The sequence below is a fragment of the Eleutherodactylus coqui genome, chromosome 6 (assembly GCF_035609145.1).
Source record: "Eleutherodactylus coqui strain aEleCoq1 chromosome 6, aEleCoq1.hap1, whole genome shotgun sequence".
Classification (NCBI taxonomy): Eukaryota; Metazoa; Chordata; class Amphibia; order Anura; family Eleutherodactylidae; genus Eleutherodactylus; species Eleutherodactylus coqui.
In genome coordinates this window covers 183040749-183064400 of record NC_089842.1, presented here as the reverse complement: position 1 = coordinate 183064400, position 23652 = coordinate 183040749, and the positions used below count along the sequence as shown (strand labels likewise).

Below are 23652 nucleotides of genomic sequence, written 5' to 3'. Positions count from 1 at the left end.
TCGGGTGCGCTGTGGGGCGGGGGGTTGCAGAGGGGAGTGGGGGTAGCAGCGGGGAACAGGGGGGAGCCCTCTCTCTCTCCCTCTCCCCCCCCACTCCCCGCTGTAACCCCCCGCTCACCCACAGCGCACCCGAGTACTTTTCACCCGAGTAGTGAAGTACTCGAAAATCGCGGTGCTCGATTGCGAAATCGCCCTTACCGAGTACGTTCGCTCATCTCTAGAGAGGATTATTTTTTTGCTCTGCTCGGTAGTGAGAAAGTTCACAATTGGATGCGATTTATTCATTATGTATTTTTTGTATGGCAAGGATAGGTGGCTGAATTGGACTTGTTCATAAGTTTGCTTAATCAAAATTCCATCAATGTAAAGTTCAAGGAGAAAGACAAAGGACAAATCAGAAGGACAGCGCTTGAAAAAGGTGTTATTTATACACCGAAACATGTAGCATTGTACTACCTGTATTGGATGCCTTGTTATGTTCCCATCAAATCTAGCCACTTCCAATACTTACGTCTGTTGCCAAACCATCAGAGGAAGGTTCCTTTGCATAACCAGCCACACCTCTCCACTTTTACCTCATTACCTTGCACTATCTTATGAGCGCGGGGTGTTTTTTTACTACATTGTTCATCAATGTAAAGTTGACTTCGTGCCAAGAGCTTGATTTTCTTGATCTTAGTATCAAAATAGTTGACTGCTTTGGAATAGTAACTGATATCTATCACAAATCCACAGCTTCCCATTCACAGTCCCATTCTCAGTCTATGATTGATGGTACTCCCAATGGATACTTTCTACATGCCATACGTATATATGCTACAAAAGAAGAATTTGAGAAGCAATCCGAGGATCTTTAATATCGATTTTTGGAGAAAGGGTATAGCCACAGATCAATAACGAGAAGTTATCATCGAGCAAAAAGGAATCAAACCAGTTCACCTTGTCAGCACTTATACATGATCTGCAAGAATGGATTCATACCAAATCGGTTCAGAGTACCTTCCACATGGATGAGTGAGCCTTGAGAATGCCAAGAAAAAAATCCGCAGACCATAACACTGCCGCCACCAGCTTGTGTTCTTCCAGCAATGGTTGCAGGATGTTTGTCCTCTGATGTTTCTTGCCTGACATGCCAACATCCATCCGTTTGATGAAGCAGGAAACGTGACTCATTGGAGAAGGCAACCCATTGCCAATCAAAGGTGGTCCAATTTCGATACTGCCATGCAAATTAAAGCCTTTTCTTCTCATGCACCTTTATTAGCATAGGTGTAGTGGCTATCCACCTATTTTGTAGTTCGCTGAACTGTTATTTTAGACATGCATCTGGTAGCCCCTTGGTTCATTTTCATGGTGAGCTGCTCCACAGTAGTGCATTAGTTGGCCCTCGCACACCTTCATAGCCGAGGTTTAGCTCTCATATCAAAGGCATGTGGTGCTCTGCAGTTTCCACATCGGTTATTCCAAATGGTTCCATTTGTCCACTCTTGATACACTTTCATCACAACAACATGCAAACAATTTAGAAACTGGGCTGTTTGAGAATCCTTCCACCCTTGCCCAAAACTCAATAATCATCCCTTTTTGCAACTCTGATAAATTGCCCCTTTTATCCAAGACAACGAGTAATATTTGAGCACACGGACTATCGCACACCTTATACATCCACCAAGCCACCCCACGACACGTCACTTCCTGCATGGGCTACACATTGCCGACGTCAAACATAGAAGGTGGTCATCATAATGTGACTCAATTGAGTATAAGGTGTAGTTTCTAGTGAGAATAAATACATTGATTCACTCTTATTGTGATATTTAAAAAAGTGATCAAACCATGCCTTAAGTGTGGATGAGGTGGTTAAACCTTTCTTTTTTACTACTATGTACCTCTGTAACCGATGGAAATCCACAACTTGTTTCACCCCAAACAATAGAAACACAAAAAAACATAATAAATGTATTACAACAAAGAACAGAACTTCCACCGTTTTCACTTTTTTCATGTGAAATGCATAAGCGTTTTTCACATAATTGAATAATGTTACACAAAATTAGATTCCCAGTGCATTCAATTCATAGCTTATATAAATGCCTTTAGTTTCGTACAGTTTTGCTGACTCTTGCTTCTGCCAAAAACATGATTGATGGACTCTTTCAGAACAATATGTCCAGGACAGAAGTATCGTTCATCTGAATTATGCAGCCCTGACAATGGAAAGGCTGCCAAATTAGCCACCAGTAGGGAGTAAGAGTGAAGGCAACAGACCGGGTCTTCCAACAACTTTCAAAGAAACTTGAGCTTCCATGCAACCAGTACCTTCACAGTGGAGCCTGGAATAGCCGTCAAGCCAAACCATTATCTAATCTCTGGCCATGTAGCATTTAATACATCTAATCTAGGTAGTCATTTTAATTTACGGTGTTCATATTTAGAAACGAGCGATCCTGTGAGGCCTCAAAATAAAATATTGATTTAACTGAAACAAAGAGCCATTTTATAAGGCCTGATCATCGTTCAGATTCTCGCTGGATCACGGGAGTCCGAATGACTATTGTTCAGTGTAAATGCATGCAGCAACTGAATGACTAACGATAATGCGTTTGTTTATCATTCGTCGTTCAGTTTTTGCACACATGAAAATTGAACAGACGATCGGCCTGTGTATACAAGGCTGTCGTTCATCTATGAATGATTGGTTACTATGAATGGAGGTGGGAGGGCAGGAATGATCCCTGGTCCACTTCGCCTTCATTCACTGAGTGAAGACCGCTCCTGTGTAAAAGCACAGGAGCAACCCTTGCTGTGATGACTGCATCTGTGCAAAAGGGACCAAAGGCTGATACATTTCAGAGGTAAGATCGTGTAATACAATGAACAGGCATAGAGTAATGGCACTTTTACACTGCAAGATAAATTGGAATGAGCATGTGACCAGCGGTGATGCAACGATCATATATCCTTCACATGGCATGCCTTTACAATGAGCAATAATTGGGTAATTTTGATCTTTCATTGGAACATAATGAGACCTATAGTCAACTCTTGTGACACTACTTTCTATTCAGCAAATGATTACAATTAGAGATGAGCGAGCATACTTGCTAAGGGCGATTACTCGATCGAGCATTGCCCTTAGCGAGTACCTGCCCGCTCGGAAGAAAAGATTTGGCTGCCGGCAGCGGGGAAGAGCGGGGAGGAACGGAGGGGAGATCTCTCTCTCCCTCTCTTACCCCTGCTCACTGCCGCAACTCCCCTCTCACCCGCACCGGCAGCCGAACCTTTTCTTCCGAGCGGGGAGATACTAGCCAAGTACAATGCTCGATCGAGTAAATGTCCTTAGCGAATATGCTCGCTCATCTCTAATTACAATGCTTATTTATAACAAAGGATTTGCAGTAGGCAAACTATTTTACGTCTGCATGAAAGACTCAATTAGCAATAATCTAACGTGCCATGTAAAAGGGCTTTAAGTGTAGACAATGCATAATAACCCCATTATTGTGAAAATGGTTTTAGCTTAAAAATCACTAAGTTTTAAAAGTCCAAAAAAGTCAATTGTAAGTGTGTGGAAAACACCGACCGTAGGCAGATATATGGAGCTATTATTTTTTACCAGTAGTTGCAGTACTTGGAAATGTTTAGCATGTTTTTTGTGCCATGCACACCCTGACAATTGAATCTCAGGTTGCACATCACGGCAGAAGTTGATGCTTAATTTAGGAGAACATTAATTTTTTAGACAACTTCTGCTTATCTACTGGCTTGTTTTAGTCTCATCATTTCTCTTAATATTCCTACATTAAAAATTGTGTTACTTTACCAATTTAAATCACGTTTGAAGTGGCTGCCACTAGGGGTCTCCCTTCCAGCTTCTCTGCAATTTACTTTGTTGTTCGGGACAGAGCTTCCTTAGTAACAAGGACACTGTTACTATAGATAGAATAGATGAATATTTCCATAGCAACAGGGGAGAGGCTATCTTCACAGAGGTGCTTACCTTACTGGCTGCAAAATGACAGATCTGCAGACACTGTTATAACAATCCCCAGGCTTTTCCTGTCCTGCTGTTATTGCGTCTGTGTGTGCACACATAATAGTGGGTTTACTAACCATTTCGCCAGAATGTCTCTGAGGCCTCATGTCCACGGGCAAAAGAAGAATTAAAATCCGCAGCGGATTTTAACTCCTGCCCGCGGATCTGCACCCCATAGGGATGCATTGACCACCCGCGGGTAGATAAATACCCGCGGATCGTCAATAAAAGGGATTTTAAAAAAAATGGAGCATGAAAAAATCTGGACCATGCTCCATTTTCGTGCGGGTCTCCCGCGGGGACGGCTCCCGCAGGCTTCTATTGAAGCCTATGGAAGCCGTCCAGATCGGAATTTACTCACCTGCTCCGGATCTTCCCTTCGCCGCGGCTTCATCTTCTCTCCGTCGCGGCCGGATCTTTTTGCTTCGGGACGGCGCATGCGCGGGGCACGCAACCGACGTACCCTGCGCATCCGCCGGGCCGAAGAAAGAAGATCCGGCCGCGACAGAGAAAAGATGAAGCGCAGCGAAGGGAAGATCCGGAGCGGGCGAGAGGTGAGTTAATTCTTATTTTTATGCCTAATGTCCGCGGGGCAGGAGGGACCCGCTACGGATTCTACATGGAGAATCCGTAGGGGGCCTTATTTTCATGGTGGACATGAGGCCTGAGTGTCTAAATCATGCTGAGAAAGCAGAGGGATAGTCATTCAGGTACTGCCTCCCTGCTGAATGAACTACAGACTGTGTGGTACAGCATGGGAAGTTTGGGCAAGGAAGTGCAGGACAGTGAACTGCTGGCAAAATGCTAAGAGCAGCAGAAAAATGGGGAAGACCACCTGAAAATCAGACGTGAAACAGGGTGCCAACAGCAGCAAATGAGAGGGTAAGGAGAACCTGGTGTATTTTAGAAAACTTGTTAAATACTCGTGTACACTTTAATGATTTATCAGTGATTGTTCAGTTGCTGCATGTATGTACAAATAGCAACTATTGTACAAGCCACTTGATCTAATCATTATTTGCACGGTATTCTATGTTATGTCCCTGACTGGCAGGTTAATTGACTTGCTCTGAAATTTGCCTTAATGTGTGTCTTAGATAGTTTCGTTATATTATGAGACTACTCAGAGCATGATGTGATTTCAATCTGCGTACAGAGCTGTGCAATATGTGTGTGCTGGAATGGTAGCACAAATAGGAAAATAGAAATAAAAATATACATTTACTCACTTGAGTGAAAGAGCCATCCTCATTGCACTCTGGGATGAAAACTGCTTCCTGTGGCTTCTTTGCTTGTTCCAGGGCTTGCGTTCTTTCCAGACGACACTTGCTCTGTCCTGCATCTTAGAAATAAGAACTAGTAATTATTCTACATATATTGCCGTAACCTTAAAACCCCCGACAGTTCAATTGTATAGCTGATTATTTTGTGACTATGGCACCTGTTTACGGATGGAATGTAAAATGCAGAAATGAGCAGAGAATCCTTGAAGTTAAAGGAGTTGTACCAAAACCTGTGTTGTTGCTCAATTCACTTCAATGACATCACTGGAGATTGCCAAGTGCTCGTACTCGGCAATTTCTGTCACTGTCATTGAAATGAATGTAGTTACGCTGCATGCCATCCTCTGCTCCACTTATGTGAGGATCGTCAAGAACCCGTTCTTGGGGTCAGTGGGGGTCTGAGTGGTTGGACTCCCTCGATCACAAAAATTATCCTCTATTCAGTGAATAAGGCAAAACTTTAGACTCTAATACAACCCATTAAATTTTTTAAACGCAGGGATAATTGGGCAAATATAACAATCTAAACAACATTAACAAGGGCCAAACTGTGATGGCTAGACGACCGAGACAGAGTAACTCCAAAATGGTAGGTTTTGTGGGGTGTTCCCAGTATGCAGTGGTCACAACCTACCAAAAGGTGGTCTAAGGAAGGACAACTAATGAATTGGTGACAGATTCATGAGCATCCAAAGTTCATTGATGCATGTGGGGAGTGAAGGTTAGCCTGCCTGGTCCGATTTCACAGAAGAACTACTGTAGGACAAATTGCTGAAAAAGGTCATGCAGGCTATGATAGAAAGGTATCAGAATACACAGTGCATTTATAGCTTGCTATGTATGGGACTGCAGACCGGTCAGAGTGCCCATGTAGACCCATATTCACTGTTACCAGTTGCAGAACTTTAGCGCGCACGGGGGCACCAGAACTGGATCAAGGAGCATTGAAAGTGGCTTGATCTAAATACATCATATTTTGTTTTACATCATGTGGACGGCAGGGAGTGTGGGCGTCACTTACCTGGGGAAGAGATAGCACCAGGATGCACTTTGGGAGGAAGACAAGAGGGCTTAGGTAGTGTTGATGCTCTGGGAAATGTTCTGCTAGGATACTCTGAGTCCTGGTATTCATGTGGATATTACTTTGACTGTATCACCTACCTAAATATTATTGTAGACTAAGTACACCCCTTTCATAGCAATGGTATTCAGTAATGGCAATGGCCTCTTTTAGCAAGATAATCTGTCCTGCCAACAGCAAAAATTATTCAGGAATGGCTGGAGGGATACGGCATCCAGGTGTTGACCTGGCCTTCATGTTCCCCCAATCTCAAACCATTTTAATCTTCTGTGGGATGTGCTGGAAACAAGAGGTACCACCTTGCAACTTGCAGAACATAAAAGATCTGCTGTTAACGTTTTGTTGCTAGATACCACATGATACCTAAAAACAGATCTTGTGAAGTTCGTTCCTTGAGAGGTTAGAGCTGTTTTGGTGGGTGACCTGAGGTGGCAATATTACGCAGTTGATTTTAATGTTATGGCTAATTTGTGTATATCTATACTTTACAGAAAAAATTTTTTGAAAATTCAAGGGGGTAATCCATCCACAATGCTAGGCTTTTTGTAGGTTATAAAAAGGCGGAATATCCTATTTGAGTTTGTTCTAGCACCCCCCATTTCTTTTCACTGAAACTATGCCAAAATTGCTGCGTGAACAAGGCTGTTGATCTTTTTTGTACAATTTATAATTAAACAACAAATGTCAGTAAAGATGGCCACCCACAGTAGATAAAATCTAACATGTTTGGGGCTGGCTCATTCATCCCTGCCAGCCAATGTCAAAGTGGAAAACTTGCTGATCGTTTTGTAACTGCAGGAAATAAGCTACTGCCAGAGTCTTCTGTCAATGGCTTAAAACTCCCTTGCCCCATTATAATAAAGATGCACGCCATGGTGGAATGAGCATTCTTCCAATGGCTCTACAATGTGCAGGATCACCAAAATGCAAATTATGCAGGACACCTAACATTATTGTAGGCACATAGATAATGGCATCTTCCACAAGCTATTTTGTTTATCTTTTCAGGATTACAGTTCTGATGGAGATAAAATATAGCAAAAAATAGTTTTAGATTGGAGCCCAGCCTTTTATGAACTTTTTTAGGAAGTTTAATTTTTAAATGTTTTACTCTATAACTTTTTTTTGCTCATTACACCCTCACATTATTGATGGCATTGAGAAGACAGTTGGACTTTTTTATTTGACGTGTTATTTGTTTTGTGTATTGATGTTTTTATTGCAATGAAATGTGCCAAGAATGAATGTCTCCATATAAAATGTGTGGAACGTTTAAAAAATAGTTTTTTCACTGTTTATCTGATCCTGATGACTCAAGTCTGACTGGAGAGGTCTACCCATGATACTGCGTTTGAGCATATAGTATATATTCAACACATTGTGGAGCTAAAAGGTACGGTAATTCTTCCATCAGATTCTATGCTTTTATGTGTTATCTGTGCTACAAAATATATAGGCTGTATATTAAATTATGGTGTCTATACTGGGAAAATATGTGATAATAAATCAGCTACTGATATATATGTATGTATGTGTGTGTATATATATATATATATATGTGTGTGTGTGTGTGTGTGTGTGTGTGTGTGTGTGTGTATGTATATAAAATAGCCTTGTCCTAAATGATGAGATTAAAAAAAGATGCAGAAGCTAAGAATCAGGATGACATTACTACAACATGTTATGCAAAAAACGTAAAATGGATCAACTCCCCTTGTTACCTTTGCACCTCCCTCGATGAACAACACTAAGGGCAGAATCCTTGCATTTGGCTCTTTGGTAATCACACATGGACTCGTAGGTTCGACCATCTGAAGCGCAAACTGGTTTGGACTGTGTTCTGGAGCAATGAGGATTGCACTGTGGATCTCTGTCCCGGTCACTTATTAAAAACTATGAGATAAAAACACAAAATACGTGGTTAATTTATAGAATATATTACCAAAATATTATCCATTTTGATCATCAAATGAGAATTGAACTATAGAGGTGAAATACTTTTTCGATGAGGCCTTAACGTGTTGCCAAGGATATACACATTTTTGCATTCTAGCCACATTATATCTGTATTATTTGCCCAGTTTTAGATTATGTCTAAGATTTGGTAACAAGGCACATTCCGCCTTTTATTCAAAATAAAATTTAAAGCTAAACTCTCTTATTTTTGCAACTCTCCTACTGTCGGGGCAAGCTGCATTCCACAGGCAGTAATGAGCTTCCTCACCTGATAAAATAAATGCAGTCTGAATTCCAGAAAGAGTATGCCCATCAACAATACCCAGTATACAAGTCCAAGGATTAAAACCAATATCAAAAAGATATGTATTCTTAATTATCTCTTGTACCTCATTCCAAAATATACAATCCCAGACCATATGCATTAAATCTGTACCATACATGTAACATTTTGGATAGTCTGAGTTTAATCTAATACCCATATTAAACAACTTTAATGGAGTACTATAAATTCTATGCACTAAATACAATCGCGATACTTATTGGCTTTCAGATTTCATTGGGATTATATGGAACACCAAAGCCCATTTATCTTTGCTAATATGGCCTAAATCTTTTCCCCATTTTTCTTTTACCTTAATTGGAAATTACTTTAAACAGTAAGAAAGCATCTGTCTATATAAATAAGAAATTACACTCGTCGAGGCTCCAGAACTCCCAAGAAAGTTCACCAAAGGGTGTTGAACTGTAAGCGCAGATACTGACCGGGCCTGAACAGCAAACACATGCTGTAATTGAAGGCATTAGAAAAAAGAACTATAGGGAACAATCATAAAGTTCTCTTAATTGCTCAAAACTATAAAAGACCGCCAGAATGTATCTTTAAAAAAAAAATTACCCCTCTCTTTTCCTGTGGTGAAAATCTCTTCAACTTAAAAAAAAACAAACTTGCAATGTAGGGTTCCTCCAAAGGGAGGTATATATAGTAAATCCATCTAATTGCAAAATCTGTTTAAATTAATTCCATAGTTTAATTAAAGTCGGATATTATCCCTTTTTTTTCTCTTTTCATCTCTCTTAAACATATGGGGGTTACAACCTATCATTTTAGAAACCAGTCTGCCATTTCTTTCTCCACACGCCCCCTTCTGTTTCAACGTCAAAAAATATGTCAAAGCATTTGGAATTGCCAGCACTCCAGAATGTTTATCCCTTTGAAGGGTCTCCAATTCAAATCTTTTTTTTTTCTTTTTGAGCATTGACTTTTTATTGAAAATAAGTTTTTGCAAAAATTACACAATACTAACAGATTGCTTATTCCTTAATAAACTCTTAAATATTTTATAGGGTCTAAAAAATATTGTGATGGAATCTAAAGCAGAGAATTTTGAAGTATAGAAAGGAGTTCTGGCATCAAAACCATTTTGATAAGATTACCCCTGACATTTATTGACAACGTTAGAAGATAGCACAACACCCAAATATTTTAATTCCTTCACTTTTTGTAATTGTGTATGTTCCAATGAATAGTCCCCCGGCAAGGGAGCTAAATGAAGAATCACAGATTTTCCCTCAGTTAATTGTGAGACCTGACATCTTACTAAATATATCAAAAAATTGGCGTAATAGGACTCATTAATCTACTCACATCCCCCATTCTACATTCATGTAATATCCATTAATGACCAATACTAAGGTAGGCCATGAATATGTCATCTGCAATGGTGCAGTATTCATAGAATTAATATAGGCTGAGCTGATTGAGCACATCAGTGCGGGAAATTCTAACACTTTTAATGAACAAAGAAAATATATATATATATATTTATGGTGATCTAAAAGGGTTTGGAAGAGATACCTCAAAGCCTCTACAGCAACCTACCACAATTGCTGTTTGTATAATGCATATGATTAGTGGAGTGATTGGGCTATGTTTTTGTAAGACTTCTGGCATTTGAGGTAGAACTAGCAGCCATGGTTAAAGTTGTGCTTGGAAAGAACATATTTACTGTTGTTTTGTGCTTTAATCATAGTGCCCATAAATAAACACTGGCTATGAACTCGCAATGACCCCCACACACGCTAAATTGGTCTGCATTGTTCTTATCACCCTTGTGTAGATGAAAAGACTGTTGATAAATGCTCACCCAACAAGTAAATATGACTCAGAATGGTAATTAGGACATTTGCATGCTGTGTTTTTGGCAATCAGAGTGTTTTCTGAAAGCGCTGATTCCATTTTTTAAAATGTCAGAATACATAACGCATCAGTGCTAGTTACTTTGACAATATCATTATTCTTCACTTAGTAAGACTGACTTGAGATACATGCTCTTTAAAGTGGACATCTGATTTTGGAGAAACCTCTGACATTGCATAGAGACATTTCAGAAGTTTTAATTGGTTGGATTCCATGAGTTGGGAGCTTTGGTGATCTTATGGGCACTAGTACCTCTGACTTCTCTGGGTTCTCACTGATTTCAGTAGTTGTGTACTACCTCATTTCCTCTACATCATCACTTTGTTGGCTGTTTTTCCAGCTATATCAACTGATCGTTTCCCTTAATTATTGGCTAATCATTGGGGATTACATTATATAAGTAGTTGTTATTCAAACTGGCAGACCCCTTTAAAGGAAAAGTAATGTAGATTTACTATCAGGAACCTTATGAACTCAATAAAGGTAAAGGCTCTGGCCTGCTTGAACCATGTCCAATAGAAAACGGAATGCTTGATCACTCATACATGATCATGCTTTGCAGACATGGATTTAGTCAAGTATGTGTCTGCCCAATGACAACTATGAGAATGGAGAGAATCCCTCACTTTGACTGCCAGTGAGAGCCAAGAGAGGAAAGATCGAAGACTCTCTTAGGACTCCCTTAGTGAGTGTATGTGCTATCAGAGAGATGAATGTGGATATGCTTTGCCAAACACCGGTTTAACTTTGGTCTATCTGAGGAGCGAGCACTTTGGGAAACCATGGTTTTCACTCCTTAATCCTCTAAGCAGGATACAGTCTTTTCTTTGGGGTCCCCAAGCCGTTACTTGCAAAGATTACACCGGAGGTGTGACTGTTGATGCTGCACTGGACCGAGGCGTGGTACCTGATAGTGTGAACTGGTGCATATCTAGAGAACTGACTGTGGTCAGGGCCGGTGGCACAGGTGCAATAACAAGGTCCAGGCAGATGGTCAGGATAGGCACCAGGCAATAATGAAGTCTAGTATACTGGGCCGAGGTCAGAGAGCACAGAAGACAGAATGGTCAGGAACACAGACAAAGTTCAGAACCAAAATACATAATGGCTATAGGAGACTGATTGGGAAGGATGCCTAATATAGCTAGAACTATATGAGGATTGCTGGCAGACATGTTAGGGTCATACGCTGGCCATTTAGGGAAGGGGCAGGAGTGTGAGCGTGCACCCTACAGGCAGACTGGAGTGACCTAACAGGGGACCAGATATGTCATGCAATGTATGGAAGATGGGGGTGCCTGACTGTAAGAGGTGAGCTAAGGAAGCAGCGGTTGTGCACCATGACATGTGCATTTTACATCAGTTTTTGTATTTTTAATAAATGAATTTCACGCACATAAAAAAAGGATTATAACTAGAGATGAGCGAGCATACTCGCTAAGGGCAATTGCTCGATCGAGCATTGCCCTTAGCGAGTACCTGCCAGCTCGGGAGCAAAGATTCGGCTGTCGGCGGGGAGCGGCGGGGGAGAGCGGGGAGGAACACAGGGGAGATCACGCTCTCCCTCTCTCCCCCCTGCTCATGGCCGCAACTCACCTGTCACCCGCGCCGGCAGCCGAACCTTTGCTCTCGAGCGGGGAGATAATCGCTAAGGACAATGCTCGATCGAGCAATTGTCCTTAGCGAGTATGCTCTCACATCTCTAATTATAACCTAAGTGATGTCATCCAAAACTCCTGATGTCAGTAGGTATGTGAAAAAAATGTAATGCACTTGCATGCCATGCAAGTGCATTACATTTTTTAATTGCACCCATTTACTTGAATGGGTGATTCTCGTCTGAGAATTGCACAACATTGAGACATACTGTGACACTTTCTCTCTTTTTAGACAGACCAGCAGTCTGTGAAAAAATAAATTGCACATGTGAATACACACATTGATTTTAATGGGTCCGAGTTCAACTCGAGCAAAACTGGGGCATTAGAATTGTTCGTATGAATAAGCGTTTAGTGACCCCAAGTTAAAGAGTTTAGCAAGAGAGGGGCACAGTCATTGCTCAACAGTCCATCATACCTAAAGTACTTTTTAGGCAACAGAATTTTGAAAGCAGCCATGTACTGTAAATCATTGGTGAAAACTACATGAAAGCTCAACACTGAACAGTAAAGTGAGAAGATATGAATTGACTTGAACATCAAGAAAACAAAGATCATGACCACTGCAAACAAGGAAGTCCACATAAAGGTCAACAATGAGGAAATCAAAGTTGTTAATAGTTTTGTATTGCTTGGGTCCCTTATAGATCATAGTGGCAGCTCAATAGGTGAGATAGATCATTGATTAGCACTCTGGCGTATGGCCATGGTGAGCATGAACCAAATATGGAAGTATACGGATGTCTCGGTTACGATCAGATGAAGGTTAATCACAGCCATCGTCCTCCTGATTGCAATATATGGCTGTGGACATTGAGGATATTAAACAGAAAAAAAATTGACGCTTTCGAGCTGTAGTGTTGAAGAAAACTTCTATGAAACCCCTGGATAGCTAGGGTCACCAGCAAAGCATTCCTGGATTGTATCAACCTAGAGGTGTTCCTGGAAAGCGAGAAAAGAGAGAGACTGACTTACTTTAGACACATGATGAGGGCGAATTCGCTGGGAAAAGAGATGCTACTTGGAATGGTGAGTTGTAAAAGGAAACGGGGAAGACAAAAGATACGTTGGCTAGACACCATCAAGAAGGACATGGAATGGACATAAGGCTATTGTAAGTAACCATAGAGAAGCATGGAGTGAACTGGCCTACAGAGTATCCAAGAGTCAAGCACGACTGAATGGATAGAATTGAATTTGGAACAGTAAAACAAAGTTCTGTAATAGTTTAAATCTACGTAAAACATCTTGTTGGAAGAAGCGTTATGAAGCCTTCACACTGGTCTCCAATGGCCAACAAACCATACATATGCTTATAATCTTGAAACTACTGTTTAGTCTTAGCATCTTCACTGCTTATTTCAGGGAACCAGTTTGTTCCACAATTTTTTCAACTGGTACTAAACAATATTAACTCTGTCATGAGACAAAACTAAGGCTTCCACTTCTCCTTTTTAACCGCTGCCAGGCTCCCATACAATATATGAATTGGCCTCTTATTGAAAAATGAAGGTGGCACCAGACATTATGGAAGGACTGGAATACCAAGAGAGGCTATCAGAATTTGGATTATTCATCCAGGAAAAAAAGATGCTTAAGGGGTGACCAAATAACTATGTATAAATACATGAGGGGACAATACAAGGATCTCTCCCAGGATCTGTTTATACCCAGGACTGCAACGGTAACAAAAGGGCATCCTCTACGTCTAGAGGAAAGAAGGTTCCATCACCAACATAGAAAGGCATACTTTACTGTAAGAGCAGTGAGACTGTGGAACTCTCTGCCTGAGGACATGGTGATGGCAAAATCCATAGAGGAGTTTAAGAGGGGACTAGATATCTTTCTAGAGCGTTATGATATTACAAGATATAGACATTAAATAACCCGCGGGTTTGTCAATCCAGGTCTTGGAGTCAAGTAGGAATTTTTCCCCCCAATAAGCTACATTGGCTTCTGCCTCATTGTTTTTTTTTACCTTCCTCTGGATCAACAAGGGGACACAGGCTGAACTAAATGGACATGGTCTCCCTTCAGCCTAACATACTATGTTACCATGTTATTATTACAGATTTCATCGCCATTTCCAGCTTTGCTAAAAAACTTTAATGACCTGTTACAACATTTACAGAAACCCTCATTTGTTCATCACTTACAAGTTTAGGGCTTCTTAACAAAAGCAATATTCTCATGTGAGTTGTAAGCGATGTGAACAAAACTCCCATGAATATGAAATCCATTCTTTTAAAAGCATTCATTCACAAAAGAGATTTTTTTTCCTCGCAGGACGCTCTATCTGGGCATTCTCTCGGAATGCCTCGGCCATGGTTTTCAACGGGACCTTAAAAGACATTGCATGACACTCGCATGCTGTGCGATGTGCATGCGAGTGCGATGTTTTCCATTGAAGTCAATGAGAAACACGATCCTATCACGCGAGAGAGGATTGCAATTTCTCTGAAGCTAGGCACTTTTCAAGCAAAAACGCTTTGCATCACCATGAAAATCGCACATTGGCAAGCACGATATTGGGCCAAGTTTTTCAGCTCAATATCACGCTCGCCCATGTGAATGTAACTTTGCAGTGACATTTCCCACAGCTAGTTGTTTTGCTCGTATATCCATAAAGACTATTGCGAATGCGATCCTTAAAAAAATACAGGGTCTGATTTTTTTTCTTTGCATGTGTGTTTTTGTTGTGTTTTTTCAAGAGTAATTTCCATCCTTTTAGCATCTGTTTTTCACACATTTAAAAAAAACAAACAACAATTGCCCAGGCTAAGGGTACGTGCGCACAGACAATGTTTTCCAGCTGATTTTTCAAACCGAAAAATCAGTCCAAAAATCAAACAGTAATGGCACCCATTCACATGGGTGTATTTACATGGGCTTCTGTTTACTCTAACGACTAATCCGAGTAATAAGTATTGCACCGTGTCCTATTTTTGTATGATGAAAGTAGTATATGTCAATATGCAGTGTCCCACACATCAAGCAGCGCATGGACGGGAAATCCGAGTGCTGTCCAATCTGAGTTGCGGCTTGGCGCAAATTTTTAAACATCTGTGTGAATACAGGCTAACATGGATTATTACTAAAAATAAAGTGAATCTGAAATCCATATTATAAGAATCTTTATTAGTATAACGCCAACTTATTCCGCATGCTTTCCTAAAGAGGTTGTGCAGTTGTAAACTGTTAATGGCCTATTAGCAGGATAGGTCATTCATAGATTGATGGGGGTCCGTTGCCAGGGTCTTTGTGTTTGTGCACTTAGCTGATTTCTACAGGAAGCAGACAGCTCCATTCCCACTGCGGTGGCCAGATTTGGTATTGTAGGTCCAGCTTACATGGAAGTGAATGGTAACTTAGTCTGCAATACCAAGCTGGTCACTGACGGAGCTGTCTGCTTCCCCATCTTAATGTATGAACACACTTACCCAACAATCAACTGATTGGTGGGGGTCCTGAGTGGCAAACCTTCACCGATCTATTATGTATAGCATCTTCTGCTGATAGCTCAACTGCACAACCCCTTTTATTAAATGGTCAAATGCATTGGAGAATAACTAAAAATTGGGGTTTTGAAATACAGGAAAATAAATCTTTACCCTGGCATTTACAGGACATAAAGACAGGTTTATCAGATATTCTAAATTATGAAAGTATTATAGAGATCTATATTTTATAACCAGCTCACCAGCTGCAGGGCAGCAGAATAGAGACTAAGCCCTGCCAAGCCTTTTACATATAGCGGTTCTGAAGTGTTTTGGCTGCAGCATCTCACTTTATTACTCATGGCTGCCTCTCATTTTATTACATGATAAAACCATACAATTAAAAAAAACCTTTACATTATGCCCTATGCCTGGCTTTCTAGCTTCTCTTCCAGCAATGGAAGAGTTCTCCATTTCAGCAAAAGATATACATAATAGCAGAAATGTTTAAATTATATGCATAAAGCATAGCAATAATACAAAGTCACACTAAAAAAGAATAAAAAACATACACCAATAATATAGTATAACTTTGGCCTAGTACTTCAGGTAGCAAAGTAGACACAGTATGACTTCGCACATAATACACTCCACACATTGTGGCCTGCAGCCAGTGTTGGACTGGGGTTTGTTGGGCTCCCCAAAGGAAAGGATACGAGGGGCTGATCCTCTATCTATACAGAACATGGAAATGTCCACTTTTAATTGCATTGTTAATTTGGTTGTTACAATTGCACATGCTGGACATATCAATAAGGTCTAACAGGTTAGTTAACCCTTTCATGACCAAGGATCATTACGCTCCTGGGCAAGGTTACCAAACATTCCATAAATTCTTGAACAGCCTATAAAAATAGGACACTTTTTCCGTTGTACGTGAAAAAAAAAAACATATGCGTTTGTGATGTTTTTTGAGGTTATTAGTATTTGATTGGCTCATTATGACTGTAATTGTTGTCATTTTACAGCTCAGAGTAGATACTGCTAATGAGATCATATTAGTATTTGACCTATAAACAACATGAATCACTTATCGTCTTTATCTTTCATTAAGGTTTTCCAGTGTGTCTAAAAAACATTTTGGCTGCCCGTGATTTTTGGATCAATTGTCCAGAAAAAAGAAAAATTCAGGTTGGCAACACTGCTCCCGTGCAGATTACATTGGTATGTACTGCTGTAAATGATAATTTGCTACTACTTTACATGTCATAACTATTTCTACTTTGTTTCTTTTCCATGACATATTGGGCTTTCCTTTACTTAATTGGCTTAATACACTCCATGTTTTTTTTACCCTCTTCCTGCTGCAGCCCCCCCCCCCCTTTTTTGTTTTAGTTTGTTCCTTCCCACCTTCAAAAATTCATAACTTTTTTATTTTTCCAGCAATATATCTACTGGCTAGTTTTTTGCAGGACAAGCTGTAGTTTTCAGTTTTACCATCTTTAAAGATTTCTAAGTGGGACGGAATGGGGAATAAAATGCAATTGCATCGATGGGGGTGAGATTGTGGGTGGGGGGGTGTTGTTTTTATGGTGTTCCCGGTGCAGTAAAAGTTATGTTATCATTATTCTGTGGGTCAGTATGATTTTAGCAATACCAAATTTCTATAATGTTTTTATGTACCGGTAGTACTAATTAAAAAATGAAATAACATACTTTTAAAAAATTGCTGTCTGCCACCCCATATATTGACTTATATAACATTTTTATTTTTCTATTGATGTAGCTGCATGAGGGCACGTTTTTGAGAGGTGACCTGCAGTTTTTATTGGTACTATTTCTGGGTTCTTATGACTTTTTTGAACAATTTTTATACATGTTTTTTTTTGCTTGGAGACAGGGATACCAATAAAACATAATTCTAGCATTGTGTATTTTTTTCTGATGGCATTCAGTATACAACATAAAAAGGGTTTTCTAGGGAAATACTATTGATGACCTATCATCAGGACAGGTCATCAATAGTTGATCGGCTGGGGTTCATCACTTGGGATCAGCTGAGTGGGCGTATGCTGTATTTACTGCGCTGACAGAGGTGGGAGCGGAAGCCTTCGTGACGACCTCTGTGTAGTGGCTTACATTTGTAACTGCAGGCACAGCTCCATTAAAATCAATGGTAACTGCGCCTGCAGTTACAAGCGCCGGCCACTATGCAGAGGTCGGTGCGGAGGCTTCCACTCCAACCTCTGTGTATTTGGAGCGGAAGTCTCCGTACTGACCTCCCATGTAGTGGCCGGCAATTGTAACTGCAGGCACGGCTCTCACTGAAATCAATGGGAGCTGTGCCTGCAGTTACAAGCGCTGGTCACTACACAGAGCTTCCGCTCCAACCTCTATGCATTTGCGGCGCTGACAGCATGCGCCCGCTCAGCTGATCGGTCTGGGTCCTGAGCTGCAGGCCTCAGCCGTTCAACTATTGATGACCTATCCTTAAGATTCGTCATCAATAGTATTTCCCTGGAAAACCCCTTTAATAATGTGATATTTTAGTAAATTGGACTTTTAAAGACACAGAGATACTAATTTTAAAATATTTGTATACCGTATATACCGGCGTATAAGACGACTTTTGAACCCCGAAAAATCTGCTCTGCAGTCGGGGGTCGTCTTATACGCCGGTAATTCAAAAAAAAAAAAAGTGTAAAAAAAAAAAATTCATTACTCACCTGCCCCGGCGTTCTGTCGCGCTCCGGCAGGATGTTGCTCGCTCCGGCAGGCTGTCGCTCGCTCCTCGTCCCCGGCGCAGCATAGCTTTCTGAATGCGGGGCTTGAAATCCCCGCTTCCAGAAAGCTAATACACACGCCGGCAGCCATGACAGCATTGAATGGCTGTGATTGGCTAAAGCGCACGTGGCTTCAGCCAATCACACTATTCAATGACATCATTGAATAGTGTGATTGCTAACACGTGCGCCTTCAGCCAATCACAGCCATTCAATGCTGTCATGGCTGCCGGCGTGTGTATTAGCTTTCTGGAAGCGGGGATTTCAAGCCCCGCATTCAGAAAGCTATGCTGCGCCGGAGACGAGGAGCGAGCGACAGCCTGCCGGAGCGAGCGACATCCTGCCGGAGCGCGACAGAACACCGGGGCAGGTGAGTAATGAATTTTTTTTTTTTCTCCACTGAATACCGGCGTATAAGGTGACAGTTGGGGGGTCGTCTTATACGCCCCGTCGCCTTATACGCCGGTATATACGGTATGTAACAACTCGAAAAAGGGTTCTCAAACTTTTTACATTTTTTATTTTTTGTAATTAAAAATATTTCTTTTAATTTTGTATATGTTTATATAATATTTTTCTACTTTTTTTCTTTTACTGTAAGTTTCCATAGGGAACCTAAATTAGCGATTGCTTGATCCTTTATAGTATTGCATTATACTGTATTTCAGCAGGTATTATATTAAGATGTGCCACGGGCACACAGTGACATTTAAAAGGTTAACAGTCGCAATAGGAGTTGTCTCTGATCATGGCTCTTGTAGGTGAGAGTCAAACAGCCGATACCCACTGTGGATAGAAGGAGCTTGCTTCATACAGCAGCATATACCGCCAATGTCTATATATTCCCTAACTGCATGGGGCATAGGCAATTAGGATGTGTATATAGGCATATGGCGGTCAGGAAGGAGTTAAAGATCTTAAAAGAAACCAAGCCTAGTGGAAAGTTTTTTTGTTTGCCCTTTGGGCCCATTATTGTGTCATAAGTAGACCCACCAGAGGAACTTTGGTGGGCCAGCCCAATCCTGTCTAATTTTTTCATGGGATCTCTGGGCGCAGGCAGTCTATATTTCTAGTGACTACCTTGCTGCTTTTATTTAAGCCTGGCTATGGCCAGTAGGACTTATTTTGTTGATAATATTTTGGAAAATCTAATATTATGTGTGCAGAGCCTTTCAAAGAAGCGACATGCTAATTTAGTTTCTATGCAAAGAAACAGCAGATCGCAGTGGTAGCTGGTGACTCGGCTGGGGGCTATTGCACTTTCGCTCCAGAGGACTTGTCCAACCATAAGATTCTTGTACACAGAAGTGTGGAAGTGCCGGCCATCTACGCTCCATGGAAGTGGTTGGTTCCTCTAGCAATGAGCACAACTACAATGAAGACTGAAGCTTTTCAAGACAATGGGGCATTTTTGGAACACATGTAATTGTTGAGTACTTTATTTTCGCTTTGGCAGCACATTGGAATGGCGTTCCCAAGATGGGTAATACCCCTTTATAGATCTTTCCACAAAAGATTGGCTCACTATGTACAGTATGAACTTTTTTAGCAAAATTTGAGGCTTTTAGTTACTTTGGTATTAAGCAATATATCAGAGCTGAAACCACAGAGATGTATGGGGAGCTCTTATGTTGATGTACCAATGCCTATTTAAAATGTGTTCCGTATTACACAGCCATAGAGTCTACATTCTACAAAATTGATCTATATGCCACAGCAAATCCTGGCTTAATGTTAGGAAACGTCTTGATCCAAAAACACTAAATATCTTATGTGCGTATGTGTAAAAGCTACTCTCCCTCATAAATAACCTCAATAAGCCTGGATACATTTACAGGCATTTGTAGGATTAAGTTTAACTTGCAGATAACAATATGATCTTTGTAGTTTTTGCTTTTAAAAGGCCGGGGAATGAGCAATGCATCACTTACTCAGTGCTGGCTATTTCTTGGTGCTTGTGAAGCAGCGTGAATATTAAGAGCTCCTTATACAACTTGTCAGTAGTATGCAAAGTGTGATAAACAGTAATGTCATTTTAAAGACTAAACAAGCCCAACTTTCTGAACACCAACATTAGTCAAATGTTGTCATATAATCTATGTCAAAATTTGATTAATGGGAATACTTACTGTATTTAGGACTGCAGCAAAGAAGAAGACAGTGTTTCTTTACTAAATGATTTGACACTGTAATATTAGGTACATTTGAACCGCACCCCCTACAAAGTATGTGTCAGAACTGAAGGCTATTATACATTGTTAGAGTTGGTCATTGGGGCACAACTATCTCTGGACACGGATGCTGGGGTGCTGCATTGGCTTTGTTGACGGCAAAGTCAGAGATTATAATGGGGATGCTGTTGTATGTACTTTGAAGTAAAGTATCCATTGTGGCTGTAGTGGCTGCATGAGAATGGATGGAATTTGCAAGCATCACCCAGCCTGGTCTGTGACAAGTGGAGTTGGCTTGGGTCAGCAGGCTGCACTAGCACTGTAGAGCCTGATGAAGCAGGTTGCTGATTGGCCTACCGGAGGGTCTTTGGGTACAGGGTGAGTAACGGTGGCGCCTAATTTAGGCAAGGTCTTTGTTGGCTGGTTTCTTTGATTTTCATTAGGAATTGAAGACAATCTTATATCTATGGTGCCATCTCAACTGTCATCTGACATCTTCCATTGCAGTAAACAAGGGTTAGAAGGGGACATGCTTTGATAATCCAGAAAAGTTGCTGTGCCCGGAAGCTGCTTACTTCTTTACCAATTGGAGAAAAGGCATCGACGGTTGGCTGAAAGTGTATGTCAATAGGAAAGAGTAGTCAGCGGCTATATTACGTCTAGGAACTACTAAAGAGTGACCTGTCCTGTCCAAATTATCTGCAGAAATTATATGTTTGATTTTGCTTTGCTAAAAATTAGCTAAAAGTTAACAAACAGAACTTTGGGTTGCCTGGAGTAGGTTACCAACCCATTTGTATAGAAAAGTCAGCACTCTCCAAAATCAGTTGCAAGGCTGTGTATTCGCACAGCAGTTAAACAATCCATAAATAGGTGAACATTATTGCTAAAAAGACTTTCAAGCTTCTATAGCATGCCACACTATAGAAATAGTCTGAAGCCCTTTTACAAGGGCTGACAGTCAGGCACTTAGTCATCTTAGTGATAATATATGGTAACATAGTGTGTAAAGCTGAAAAAGATGTGTCCAACAATGCCAAATAAGCGTTGTACAAAATATTGCCTCAACAGCGCCAAATACCACAGTACAGTTTAAAGGAGTTTTGTCATTTAAAAAAAAAAAATCGATACTTACCTATTCCTCCCCAGGCAGTCTACTTACCGCATCTTCTACTCACCGATTTTCTCCTGGCTCCTGCAGTCCCCAGTTCACCTCACCTCCAGCTGGATGGATCCTCTTCTTCCTGTTATGCAACAGCTTTCTTCTTCCTACAGGTCAGTGTAGGCTACATCGCTAGAGACGTAGTGTTTACTGCCTAGCAGGGAGCGCTGATTGCTATGCCGGGCTAATGCTGAGACTGTGCATGCGCACTGTCTCGTGGCGTTGGTATAGGAACACTTGTGGTGATACAGCGCGCACACGCAGTCTCAGCATTAGCCCGGTATAGCATTTGGCACTTTCTGCTAGGCAGGGAACGCTACATCACTAGTGACATAGCGTACACTGCCCTGCAGGAAGAATCCTGCCGGCTGGAGGTGAATGGCCCAGGGACTGCAGGAGACAGGAGAAGATCGGCAGGGAGAAGGTGTGGTAAGTAGTCTGCCTGGGGAGGAATAGGTAAGTATTGTTATTTTTTTTTTAATGACAAAACCCCTTTAAAGTACTGCCTCATTGAGAAGAGGTGAATTCCACTCCGCATTTCAATTTCCACACTGGTTTTGTGCAGATTATTTCAAATTGTATCCACTTTGCTGTTATTGTAAATGCCGTGGAATTTCCGTGCGGAGGGTCCACACAGAAATTCTGTGGTAAATCCACCTTATATTGGAACTGCCCTTACACTGGAACAGATTACAGCTGCTATCACAAGAGGCTTGGGAGCAGTGGTGAAAGACCCCAACCCCTCCCAGTCCGAGATGTGGCTGAGAGAAGGATATGGGAAACAGTGAATAGGTGCTTCCTAGTGCCGAACTTTTCAGCTGGGAGGCACTGTGTGTATCTTTCCGCCAGCCCAGCGTCACGGCCAGGGAGGGGAGAAGGAGAGGAGACAGAGTAATCTGTTCAAGTCCCCACTCCCCTACCAGAGAGAAGTGGCAGGGAGAAGACAAAGCACTGGGCAACACTGAAGAAGAGGGGCTCTTCCGCTTTGGGATGCAGGCAGTGATGTAGCCAGCACATCACCACCTCGGAAGCCCTGTTTTCTAGAGAACTAAATGGAGCTAGGCCCCACCCATCTGCCCAATCGGGGAGAGAAAGTTCTCGGTGCAACCAGGTGCCATATAAATAAATTAAAAAGCTGCATCACACTTACGTAAAGCAGATGCAGCTACAGGTGCCAGCAGCAGTTTGTGCTGCTTGGCACAGCAACGGGCCACAGGACTGAAAGAGGGGGCAAAAGAGGACTGCAGAGTACATGGCGGTGGCCATTTAGAGAGGTGGCTCTCCCCATGCTGGGGAAGTAGCACAGGAGGAGGCAACCGAAGCAGCACTGATGACTCGAGGGCTGAGACTGAGGGCACCAGAGGGTCCAGATGACCCATAGAGACATGGTTTCAAAGTAGATAACAGTGCAATGGATCCAAAAGGATTAAGCTAGCGGCAGGATGTGTAAGACCGGTCCAATGAGATGTTAGTGTACACACTATAGGGATTTTGATGGACTAATGCAACTAAGGGAGTATCTCTCTGGAAGGGACAGTGATATGGGGAATGTGGGATTTGTTACGATGTTGTCTGATGTTTAGTAGGAAAATAGGAAATGTGATGCAAGGCATTATGTCTGAAATGATGCCATGTGAAGATATGTGATATACCTTAACGGGAGAACAAAGCACTTAGGGCTAGTGGTGTTATGCGCCAGTAAAGGCCCATTTACACCAGTCGATGATCGCTAAAAAATCACTAATTGGCATTCGTTTTAGCAATCATCGGTGCGTCTTAACGCACGCCAATCGTGCGCTTTTCAGGCACTGCTAGCTTATCATTAAATTCAGTCCAAGCTAAAAATCGTCAGTTACTCTTATCAGCAGTTCTCCACGGGGAGTGC

The 23652-nt window shown here is 41.4% G+C and overlaps 1 protein-coding gene across 4 annotated transcripts in view; it reads right to left on the bottom strand.

Annotated features, from left to right (window-relative positions):
• Nucleotides 1–23652, bottom strand: part of SMOC1 (SPARC related modular calcium binding 1) — a 228711-nt gene that overhangs the window by 109255 nt on the left and 95804 nt on the right. For 3 of the 4 annotated variants that reach the window (XM_066608410.1, XM_066608411.1, XM_066608413.1), the window contains exons 2-3: nt 8122–8293; nt 5266–5378 (exon numbers count right to left, since the gene is read on the bottom strand). In XM_066608410.1, the coding sequence (XP_066464507.1) occupies nt 5266–5378; nt 8122–8293 (285 nt within the window). The remainder of the gene's footprint in view (nt 1–5265; nt 5379–8121; nt 8294–23652) is intronic. The other variant, XM_066608412.1, reaches the window with a different exon arrangement.